The following is an 11,854-nucleotide window of genomic DNA, read 5'->3' as shown; positions in this document are numbered from 1 at the left end:
TTGTTTTTCTTTTTATTTCATATGTGAAGAGATCTTTGGATAAAGGAGGGAGGTAGGCCTCGAGGTGTTCACACAAAATTCAAGTACCACACAAAATTATGTTGTAATTAATCCATTTACCCGTATTTTTTTATTCCAAACCGTGTTTCATTCAATGAGACATCTCCATAAAAGGGGGCATTCACAAATGCATATGGGAAATAGGGGGAAAAAAAGATTTGTATTCTAGCCCTTAGAGAGACTCGAACTCTCGACCCCTGGTTTACTAGACCAGTGCTCTAACCACTGAGCTATAAGGGCTCGCTTGATTCGAGGAGAGTACATAATTGATCATATTCCTAAACTTTATCCAGCTAAGCTACTCTTCCACTAAAGTTCATCTTCATCACAACAAACAACTTTCAATCGTTTTTACGCATGTCTTTTCGAAGTCTTAAAATTACGCAAAGGAATAATACACGTAAAAAGACATTCGTTATGGCACAACGTAAAACATTGTACCGAAGCCTGGGAGCGAGTTCCTGGAACCCACCACGCTTGCGCATAACCAAGTAAAATGGGAAATCATAACATGGTTTACCCAGATTGTAGCTAAATTTCCTTCCATGTTAAGCAATCCCCAAGCTTTCAGGGTGTTTACGGGTTTTTGCCCGGACCCTGAATGTCGTACAAAGCTGTATTTTCCATCGTATGCGGGTTCTAACATCGAGTGTACGAGATGTGGACAACACCACCTCAAAAGCAGTTTGCTCAACGTAGAACTCGTGACTGACCCAGAAGTTGCTTTACGAAGCCTTTTGCGATCCTCTCTGCTGTCTAGAAGCTCATTCAAGAAAGAAGCAGAGCTCGTTAAAGTGAAAGGGTACTCCAATTATCACTGCAAGTTGTTGGCTCCTTTGATGACGAGGTATGGTATGGAAAGGACCTCTGGTAAAGCCAGACTTTTGAAAGACATGAATCAGGGTGACTCTTTCGACTGTTCGCATATTGGGGATCGCGCGTTTGTGATTGAGCCGGAATTCTTAGAAACTGTTGGTTATGGTAAGGACAAGACGGGAGCAGTAACTTATTTGGCAGACACACTTACAGCAATCAAATCAGTAAATAACATGGAAGAAAGGTTGGTGCCGATTCACGTGGATGGGGATGGTCACTGTTTAGTCCATGCTGTTTCGCGGGCTCTGATTGGTCGAGAGATCTTCTGGCATGCTCTAAGAACTAACCTTAGCTCTAACTTTCAGCAAAACTTGGCAAAGTATAGGGCATTATTCAAGGATTTCATTGATGAGGCAGAGTGGAGAGATATAATTAAGGAGGCAAGTCCAAATTTCGTGGCCCCTGAAGGTCAATCATTAGGAATGAGAAATATCCATGTTTTCGGCCTTGCCAATGTGTTACATAGGCCAATAGTTCTTCTAGATAAACTATCTGGTATGCAATCTATTGGTGACTACTCTGCAACTTTCTTGCCAGCATTGATTCCAGTACATGAGTGTAAATCTAAGAATGGCCAACTTTACCCTCCTCTTGTCATAGCTTGGAGCAGTGCTGGTCACAACCACTACATCCCGCTTGTAGGTGTGAGTGGCAGGCCCATTCCTAAGTGCCCAAGGTGGCTTGTCCCCAAAGCATGGGGACTCCCAAATGAGCTCATAGATGCATATATCAAATTTGATGAAAATGACTGTTGTAACATTGGTGGTGAACATTGTTTACCAGAAAAGTACATCCAACGTTTAATGAGCGCAATGGATGAGCAGTTTCTTGAGATTCATAGTGTTACAGCTTCTCTTATCACAGATGTCCACCAGTTTCTATATAAATCATCAGGGCTTGTGGGGATTTCACCACAGATGGTGATTGAGTCAACTCAGCAATCAATCAAAGATGGCCATTTGAAGAGGTGCCTTTCATGTCATGCTGTTTTGGAACAGAAGCCTCCAGTAAATGAAGAATGGTTGCGGCCTGGGGGAGATATGTACACTGCAGCATCACAGACACCTGGTGGATTGATTGATGCACAGATGTATACATTTCCTCAGCAAGAACTTGTATGTTCTTATGATCAGCAAAGTGATGTTCTACATCCTGTGAAACACAAGGTACTAAGAGTTACTCTAACAATAATGTACACTTCTGTAATCAAACAGCTCTTTTTGCATGGGGAAAATATAAAGGCTTAATCTTGGTCTCTGTAAAACTTGTGAATGTTTAGAGGCACATGAACAAAACCTGGATTCATTTTTATTCACAAGTGTTTGTTTATTTATTATACTCATTAGGCATTGCAGGTTACAACACATTGAAATGGAGCTCACAAACATGGGAAAAACTCCGTGCCGGATGATGTTAGGTGCTACAAAAACTAGTCTTGGGCACTTGCTTCTTTGCATCTGCCATGGTTGTTTTAAATGTGTGAAGCCTTACATATTTAGTAAGTAGGTGTGATATCTGATTCCCTTATCCAGGGCTTGCTTCTGTCTGCCTGCACCCTGTGTAAGGGCCCCCTGAGGACGGTGAAAGGAGATGGATCTCCAGTATACATTAATGGAGACAGGACTAGCACTCCTGTCCAAGGTGCAAGTACATGCAAGTGCGGATTTAAGCATTTCTGGGATGGCAAGGAATATGACAATTTACCAGAGGTGTAAGTTGAAACTTAGTACTATTTTAATACAATTTGTACTACAGCATTAAGTGATCAATGTTTTTCTTTTGCTGTAGTATTCCAGTAACACTAGAATGGGGCGGAAAGGCAGTGAAGGAGACAGTACATTGGTTCCAGAATGAAAGAGATGTGTCTATGAACTCCAATGTGTATGCTGTTGCTAGTAAACTTGTACAGAAATATTTCCCAGGAGAGTTTGGCAGTGAACGACTTGTGCAGAAAGTGGTGGACACTATTTTGCGACAAACAGCAAAGAAGGAGGGTGAAAATAAAGGTTTGTTTGACAAGAAGTTGAATCTTAATCATTGCCTCTTGTGCCAGGTACAACTATTGGTATTCATTTCACTCAACTTATAATGGCTCCTGTTAGCTGCCATTTTGTCATCTTAGCAGCCATAAAATCAGTGGGGTATTTGGATATTCAGAATTTTTAGCAATTAAATTTGATAAGCCAAAGATGAGGGTAGTATGTTCATACATACTAGGGGAGGGGGGGTGTAGAGTGTGCATTCAACCCCTTAGCCACTAGAAATTGGGTCATTTGTTGTTGAAGAAATTGTTTAAATACTATCCTTTGTTGTTGAAATCCTATGCTTTTTCCTTATGGTACCTATAACTGCACCCCCCTTTCAGGAAATCCTGAGCACCCGTCTTATATTTCTACATTTTTGCATAGATAATGCAAAGGGTGAGGGAATGAGTCAAAATTGAAATTGAAATTAATATTATAAAATGTTTTGTTTGAAGGAGCAAGACCTGATATACCTGGTCTCGCCAGTGTGTCTTCATTACCCAAACCTGAAGGAGCTGCTGTTGACAAGTTTGTTCCATCAAAAATCATCCTCACTGGAGAGAAGAAGAAGACCTTTCACAAGGAGGAGCTTACCATGAGTGAGGCGGAGAAGCTGATCAGAACACGGACAGAACACCATGCTGCTGTCATGCAGAAAAGGCAAAGTGGTTCAACCACTGTGAAAAAGACTCCTGAAAAAGGATCTCCTCCCCCTAAACAAGTGGTGAGATGTTATGTAAGGCATATGATTTATATCTTTACTTCAAAAGCTGATATCCAAAATTAAATGTCCGTAGTAGACAGTCTGTATAATGTGAAGTTGAAGTTGTTTATAATATTAAAGTTTCTATATTCTGTTCATAAGGTGCACATTGTAGCTGGAGGTTTGATAACTAATAAAACAAAACAAGAAAAGTACCAAAGACAAAAAACGCATCGCTACTTTTTTCTAATAATTTTTTAGAAATTCAATACGTTTAATAAAATGATGAAACACTGGGTTAATTAAAGGCCTTTCAATGATTTTAAAAGTGGAAGACTTTGACTTTTCAGAGAGACAAGCAGGCGGCTTCCCCAGTGCCAGAGAAAAAGCTATCGACTCCACCACTCTCCCCCAGAACAGAAAAGAAGATCCGTCTATCATCCTCTAAGGGGGGCCAAGCCACACTTTCGCTCCCTTTGGATGCAACCTACAGGCAACTGCAAGATGCCATCCACAAGGAGTTAGGTGTGCAGCCAGAGCACCAGAAAATACGCTATGGGTTTCCGCCACGCACACTGTCCCCGCCTGAGGAGGGGAATGAAGGAGAGGCAGTGCCGATACAACATGGGGATCGAGTTATGGTTGAAGTCATTATTCCTCCAGAACCAGAACCTGAACAAAAGCCGGATGTTGAGATGGCAGATGAAGAGAAGAGTGATGTGTCATTCACTTCGTCTGATATTGCTGATAAGCTTGATGGGCGTGGCTTGAAAATGCCCGTTCAAGAAGAGCAGCAGATGGAAGGTTTGTAACATTTTATGCGGATGGGAAGAAAATACAAATTGGTTATAGGAAAACTCTAAAAAAGTCCCTTGATAACTTATCCATTTAAAGCTTCGCTTTTGCTTTGGGGCACTTTTTTTATCTCAATTAAGACTTTTTAAATATCTCTTCCTTTCTTTCAAAAGCAGTTGTATCTGTATTTGCAGTTGACACTAGCAGAGCTGCCTTGGCATCTGCACTAGTGAATGCGCTCTCTGGAGCCATAAATAACGAGCTATGGGAGGCTGCCTGCCAGAACCCCGCCCTGTTCAGTAGTGGCGGGTTCTACTTTGATATGGTCAAGAAGGACTTGGGGGATCTTAAGGACGACCAGCACCTCACTATACCTCACTTCCCAGGGAAGGTATGGACGTTGAAATACTTGTTGTGCCCAACTTCAAATAAACCTTCTTCTTGAACAACGCCCCCTCACAACACCCAAAAATATACGAATGACCTAATGCCCTTAAACACGAAACCGCGCTATAAAAGGACCACCCACAATTGGCACCTTTTGAATTCAAATCCGAAGTAAAGATGGCCGGTGGTAACGGAACTCGAAGCGGGAAAATACATTTATTCGATTTGCTTATATATCGTACAATTCAGAGGCAAAAATTAAACATAATTAGAATTTTAAAGAAGGACCTGCGGTATAAAAGGCGCGTGCCCATGGGCCCTTTAGCGCGGTTTCGTATTTAAGACTATGGTCGTTATTTACCTTAAAGACTATCGGCGTTAGTTTCTTATTAATAGGAGATACAAAAACCTTAATACTTCTTAGTTGCCTTAGATGTTTGATGGCAGCTCGAATTCTAGCTTTATTTCGTGTCCTGTCGTAGTTATTTCCATACAGCATGGATGACTAGCTACAACTGTAATTCTCTTGACTTGTCGTAGGTGTTTGCCTACAGCAATTACCACAATCGTCTGGAACTCTGCCTGGGCAAAATTCACCTTCCTGTCCAGCCACTGACGGCAGAGGCCCTTGCACAGGCTCACCAAGCCTCCTCATCGCACCAAAGACCAAGTTATGTCCTTAACAGCGAGGCATCCTTCAGTGGTGCAGTACATCACCAGGACTCAAGACATGAACGCGTCGCGTTTTCCGGCGAGGGACGGTCGCTGTCCTCGACCTCCCAAGGTGCTCCCAGACCATTTGTTGATGAGGTAAGGTTGCCTGTACTTTAAGCGCTTAGCAGGGGGGCTGGGGAACTCCATCTTTCAAAACACGGTCATATGTTATTGACTTTTTTCTATATGATATCTATATTCGCCACGCCTCGTCCAACAAATTGAGGTCAGGCAGCCGTCGTATTTTTTACTGTAGTGATAAGGCCGTCGCAGATTTTCGTGCTCGAGCATTTTCGCTGTGCTAGTGCCATTGATTTTCGACTCTGAATAGTTCGACCTTTTGGCACTTGCCAAGGCCTCAAAAACGCACCTTTTAGGACATCTTTCGATGTACAACATCGCAGCTTTCAGACGTTCTCTTATATAAGTCTTAAGACAAACTCATTTCATTTGTTTCTGGTCTACACGAGGATAGGCCTTGTGTAGACGCCGTTCTTTTCATGTGCCGTTCCAAATGTAAATGCAGGTGAAACAATCGACTTCGCACATTTGCATTTGGAACGTACATAAAAAGAACGACTTCTAAACTATGCCTTACTCTTTGAATCTAGTTCTTTGTACTTAACTTAACTTGCACAAGTATTATATTTGAATTTTGGTATACGATGGGCATAAAAGCAAAACCTTGTGAATATGCTACAACATTACAGTATATCATGGTATGATTGAGGCTTTGGTTGCTTTTATAGCCTCTTGCCCAACCAAGTCACCCAAGTAGCGGGTTCCCATTGCCTCGGAATTTGCGACCTCCGACGGCGGCTGGCTCTTCCTCTGCTGCCGCCCCTGTGGCATTACATCAAGAAAACTTGCACCCTGTTGAGAGCACAAAACAAGGAGTTCCCATCGCAGACAACACCATGGCTAAGGAAAATCTGGTTCAATCGTGTGCTGAAGCGGACAGAAATGGTGATTCAAGTAATCAGGAAGGCGTTTGTTCTGCTGATGTATCTGAGTCTCTGGAGAAAGAAGTGACTCAGGTGATAGATCAAGGCATGGGTGAAACTCAAAGTTCCAAGAATAAGTTTGTTGCTCAAGTAAACTATCAGGGCTCTGACCATGACCTTGGAGTGTGTACTGAAGCACCGGGTGCGCATCAGGAACCTTCAGGGCCAATCCCCGAGGGTTCTGGTAAATACTCTAGGGACATTGATTGCAAGCTGCCAGAGGTGTCGGTGGTGGATAGGGAGGATTTGCACTACCACCCGCTGTCAGAGGTAACAGCAAGCGAGGCTACCAAGGGGGGTGTTATGGATGTGTTTGAAGCCAGCACAGGAGAAAAGAATCCAGACGGCAAAACTGAGGTTACATCGGATTTGACAATGAAGGAAGTGCCTTATAAGGATGAGGACTCCACCCTCGCCACCCCTGTTATTAAGGATGAGGACTCCACCCTCGCCACCCCTGTTATTAAGGATGAGGTTCTGTCCTCCGAATTGGGACCAGCTCAAATGGAAGTGGAATCAACCGCCTCGGTGTCTAAAACATGAGGTCGAGAAGTCCTTTCTCATTTCGTCGCTCCAAATTGTCTCGAGTCTTCATAAAGAAGCCGCATCATCCTACCCATAATGCATTTCTTGGTTATTGAGTAGTGGATTATTGGTAGTATAAGACGTTCCCAGAGGTATAGAGCAAAGGATTTTGGACCTCTGATGTAGAACTGCTTGCATGGATTATTCTGGACCATATCTAAGAGGGAGAGGTCTGGGAGTCGGCTTTGATGTGAATAAGGCTTTGGTACATCATAATTTAAGTGAAAATATGGCTGGTACGCTTTGTAGTAAACGTTTTTGTTGTGGGTTTTTTTATTTTCATTACCGATACAGAATTCTTTGAAAATGCTGAAGAATTTTTACTAAGAAACCAGCCCTTCGGGCGTCTTTTGGTCATTTATCGTTTCTGTAGAAAATAAGACTTCGATGTCTTTGACTGATATCGTTTCAAAAGTATTATAATAAAGTCTAAGTTAAAACCATTAAAGTGTTAGAAAATAATATCAAATAAAAGAAAATTGTAAAAAAAAATGGAAATTTTTATTTTGTTTTTGTAAAGCGGCCGAGTAGACTGTACATAACATTCCATCCTCTCAACGGATATGGTAGATAAATGGGACGGGACGGGGGGGGGGGGGGGGGGGGGGGCGTAGGATTTGTAGAGCTAAAAGAATCTTTGCAGAGGTGATTCCTTGGAAATTGTATTAATTGTTTACCGAGGAAGAGTGTAAGAGCTGGTCTTACACTACGGGTCCCTAATCCCGACAATTTTATACAGTGACGCCGTCGGGTTATGGCTGTGGAGTTATGGCTATGGAGGTATGCTTATGGAGTTATGGCTATGGAGGTATGCTTATGGAGTTATGGCTATGGAGGTATGCTTATGGAGTTATGGCTATGGAGGTATGCTTATGGAGTTATGGCTATGGAGGTATGCTTATGGAGTTATGGCTATGGATTTATGGTCATGAAGTTATGGAGTGATATGGTAATGGAGTTATGGCTATCGTTTACTAAAAGTACATCTTACATGATATAACTTCCATTTTTCCCTATAACTCTAAACAACTGTTTCACGTGAGTGATTTCAACATTGCTTGGAAATAACATAACACATTCTATGAATATACAGTCATTATTTGGAAAATAAAGTAGGAAAATACACCTTTTGGAACACTAAAAAGCGATTTGAGAATTGCAAGTGAATATTTCACAAAAATCATACAAGATATTTTAGATAGTAGCTGGTGGTGAGATTACCACACTTCTTGTACTTACACATAATACACTTTGAGGCTTATAAATAAGTTCCACACGGGCCAGCCGTTTGGAAAAAGGAAATAAAAAGTTCAATAATCATGTGCATACCCGCACATCATTGCATTTAGTAGACGGTATACATGGCGGGTTGTGATTGGTTCGCTATCTCGGAAAAATGGACAGTATTCACCGCTAAAACTCAGAATAATGAGTCGATTTGTAGAATGACCATCGAAAAGTTCCTTTTTACGCCCGAAGTTATCAAACTTCAAAACGTCAAAATAGCATGTTAACCTACAATAAATCTACATTATAATGTATGAACGCGCAAAATCGGCCTCCAACTCCCTGTGCAACCCTGTGTTTCCCGCTGCGCGTCTCGGGGACTATTCACCACTAAATTCACTTCGCCTTCAGCCTTGTGTGTGAATGTTTTTATCATCTAATTATTACTCTATTGCTTATAGCCTTGTGTGTGAATGTTTTTTTTTTATCATCTAAGGATTAATCTATCACTGACAGCCTTGTGTGTGAATGTTTTTATCATCTAAGCATTATTCTATTGCTGATAGCCTTGTGCGTAAATGTTTTTATCATCTAAATATTACTCTATTGCTAATAGCCTTGTGCGTGAATGTTTTCATCATCTAAGTATTACTCTATTGCTAATAGCCTTGTGCGTGAAAGTCCATAATGACGAGTGCGGACTGGAAATGTCTATAATCCTTGTGAAACGTTTCCTTATGGATAGCGTATGGCGAATAGCATTCTGGAAGAAAGAGGACTTCGTTAGTAAACTCAGTAAAACATTATAGTCCATTGATGTCAAACTTTGTGTACTTGTTTACTACATTGCACCATGTGTCCTCTCTAAGCCAGCGCAAATGGCCCAGGGGCCGCGGGCTATACGCGGCTGCTTGTTTACTGCGATTGATTCCGTGTAATGGCGCAATTGATTCAATCAGTAACTTGAGGTGTGACTACACAGGGCAAAGACTAACGACCTAACTGGTTATTCTAAAAGTGGAATCTCGGATTTAGTTGTAAATATTTTGTAGAACCGTAAACTTCTCGATATGTTTCGCTAGGCGACATATGCGAGGTAAAACGGTTATGATGGAGTTTTCCGATTTCTACGCCCACATAACGTTTCCAAAACAACTTCCCAATACAAAGACAGGAACCCTGCTGAGGTGGTGGGCGTCCACTCTGTTATTGTTGCGAATGCGTTTTGCAATTGTATAATCGAAGAACTCGTAAAAAATTATCTAGCACCGATCTCTTATGGTATCCCATAACAAATCCCAAACCGCGACAAATAAGAAGGAAATTGTGCGGGTACATGACTTTACTTTCTATTGTGTTTAGATTGTGGATCACCACAGACAAATAAATAAAGACTATCATTGATTCCCAAAAGCTTTTTAGCCTATTAATTTTATTTCACAAGTGATTATTAAAGTCTGCAATGAAAAACTTGCACGTTTTTTGCAATACCGTAAACGAAGCAATCACGTGTCTTATCGAATAAAAGCTCCACAAAGCTTACCCAAACAAACGTGCGTTAAAAATAAAACAACGAGACAAGCGTTCTGTTGTTGGTGACATCGATCTCTTGGGACCGTTAGCAAGCCACGCTTTGTTTGACGCTGCACAATACATGATCTAGCAGCACATCTTAATCGATCTCAAGTATTAGTCCAAAAATAGAATAAAAAATAATTACAATAAAGCAAAGTTCCAGGAAAGTGATTTTGTAAAACGAGATCCATACAAGTGATTATGGGTACTCTCCTTTCAACAACTTTTTGCTGGTAGGAAATCGCTGGAAAATTATCTAAAAAGCCATGTGTGGCAAGGGGGAAATGTATAGCAATATTCCTTCCAGAATAACTGACCTGATTAAGCCTTACCTTCCAGCCGTGTGTTGAGGGGTAATCTGCCTTGTCTGCAAAGTAAGACACATTATTCACTATCCACTCATAGATAGTGTGTAGTGTTGCCTCCTGCGAGGGACATGACATGATAGCCTTAGAGATCATTTCAGAGTACGATTCGCTTCCCCAAGGATTCTGCTTTTTAGACGCTCTTCCCTTGAAGCCACCAACTTGAAACTCCGATTTGCCTTTGTTTCGCGCTTTTCCCTTGATATGTCTCTGAACTGTGGGTTTTTGAAAAGAGAGACAGGCATCCGGTGTGTCTTTGGCGCCATTTGGGGATTCAGCAGAGTGTTCAATTTTTATCTTTTTTCTGAAATCGTTCGTACTATGTTGTTCATCCTGCGTCAGTTTTGCATCGCTGATGACCTCATTGTTATCTAAACTACTGCATTTTCTTTTTCTTGAGCTATCTTTCGTAGCACACTTGCTACTGCCGTTAATCCAATCTCTATTGTCTTCTACTCTTCCGCTGTTACCAGACCTGAGTTGCGCTTTTTGTTCAAAGTCCCCTTCGCGATAAGTCTGATCAGGAAAGTGGATTAAAGATCTGTGGTTTCCAAAGTGCAGAAGACATAGGTTAACAGATCTTGGTATCTCGTACATATTTTGCCTTTGTGGTGCACGCCAGATCATGGATCGTCTTTAATAGCAACAAGCCAGCGAGCTACGGTTTAAAACAAGAAAGGCATTGTTGCGAATCCGCCTACTTAATACAAAGCCGACATCATCATAACATTAATGACGTCGAAAATCGAACTACAATACCAATAACTACCGAAAATAACAAACAAACTTTAAATGTTGATTGCTCGATTTCCAATTCATTGGTATTATTGATGTTTGAATATACTTCAAACCTTTCTTAGTTCATCTTTGCTAATAGATGTTTTCTTGGAGGTTTGGGTCGATGTCGGCTTTCTCTTGCTAAATGCAGCAAGCACAACAACAAAAATCTAGCTTAAAAAATCTAGATTCGGTGGCGTGCACCACTTCTATGTTAATGTAGATGATAACTTGTTTTTCTTTACTTCTGTTAAAAAAAATCGGTTAACTTCTGTAAATAAAACGGATGATACATCGGCTTTTAAGAATTGTGTGCTTTTATTGCAGATAGCATTTCCAGTTAAGTTCCAGATCAATTCCAAATATTAAAATCAAGTACATTCGTTGGTCGTTCTGTAGAAAAAAAGTAACGATACAGCTAAAGGCATCGCGTCATTGATTTAACTTTGGATAATAATAGAATATTAAAAAGGATCGCTTGTTATATTCTATTGAAGAATGGCGTATCCAAATGGCTTTTCGTATTCTTATGGGGTCGAGATTTAAGTCATTTAGAACCTCTGTACCGTATATGATTTTCGTCTCTTTTCATACAAATTTCAGATTCATCTCCTTATTATTTTTATCTTTCGTTTGTCTTCTCAGCTTTACTTTTCAACAAAAGGCTCTTTTACACGTGAAATCAATTGCCAATGCCGCTAACATTCAGTATTGTTCTTGTTTAGGTTTAGTAACTATTGTTGGCAATGTGTTTTGTTATTT

General features: G+C 40.9%; 2 protein-coding genes and 1 non-coding gene across 3 annotated transcripts; 1 reads left to right on the top strand and 2 right to left on the bottom strand.

Annotated features, from left to right (window-relative positions):
- Window positions 1–227: 227 nt before the first annotated feature.
- Window positions 228–300, bottom strand: Trnat-agu. Its single transcript has one exon. It is a non-coding gene; the product is annotated as a tRNA-Thr (tRNA).
- Window positions 301–329: 29 nt separating this feature from the next.
- LOC5501944 (deubiquitinating protein VCPIP1) lies at window positions 330–7,283 on the top strand. Its single transcript, XM_032370215.2, has 8 exons — window positions 330–2,102; window positions 2,469–2,647; window positions 2,725–2,942; window positions 3,416–3,684; window positions 4,014–4,467; window positions 4,653–4,849; window positions 5,386–5,655; window positions 6,309–7,283. Exons 1-8 carry the CDS (start codon window positions 606–608, stop codon window positions 7,104–7,106), a joined length of 3,882 nt encoding a protein of 1,293 aa, XP_032226106.2. The 5' UTR covers window positions 330–605; the 3' UTR covers window positions 7,107–7,283.
- Window positions 7,284–8,101: 818 nt separating this feature from the next.
- On the bottom strand, window positions 8,102–11,011 carry LOC5501945. Its single transcript, XM_001623127.3, has 2 exons — window positions 10,283–11,011; window positions 8,102–9,138 (listed from the first exon to the last, which is right to left on the bottom strand). Exons 1-2 carry the CDS (start codon window positions 10,940–10,942, stop codon window positions 9,013–9,015), a joined length of 786 nt encoding a protein of 261 aa, XP_001623177.3. The 5' UTR covers window positions 10,943–11,011; the 3' UTR covers window positions 8,102–9,012.
- Window positions 11,012–11,854: the final 843 nt, after the last annotated feature.

The sequence above is a fragment of the Nematostella vectensis genome, chromosome 3 (assembly GCF_932526225.1).
Source record: "Nematostella vectensis chromosome 3, jaNemVect1.1, whole genome shotgun sequence".
In the NCBI taxonomy this organism is placed as follows: Eukaryota; Metazoa; Cnidaria; class Anthozoa; order Actiniaria; family Edwardsiidae; genus Nematostella; species Nematostella vectensis.
This window is presented reverse-complemented; position numbering and strand designations above follow the sequence as displayed.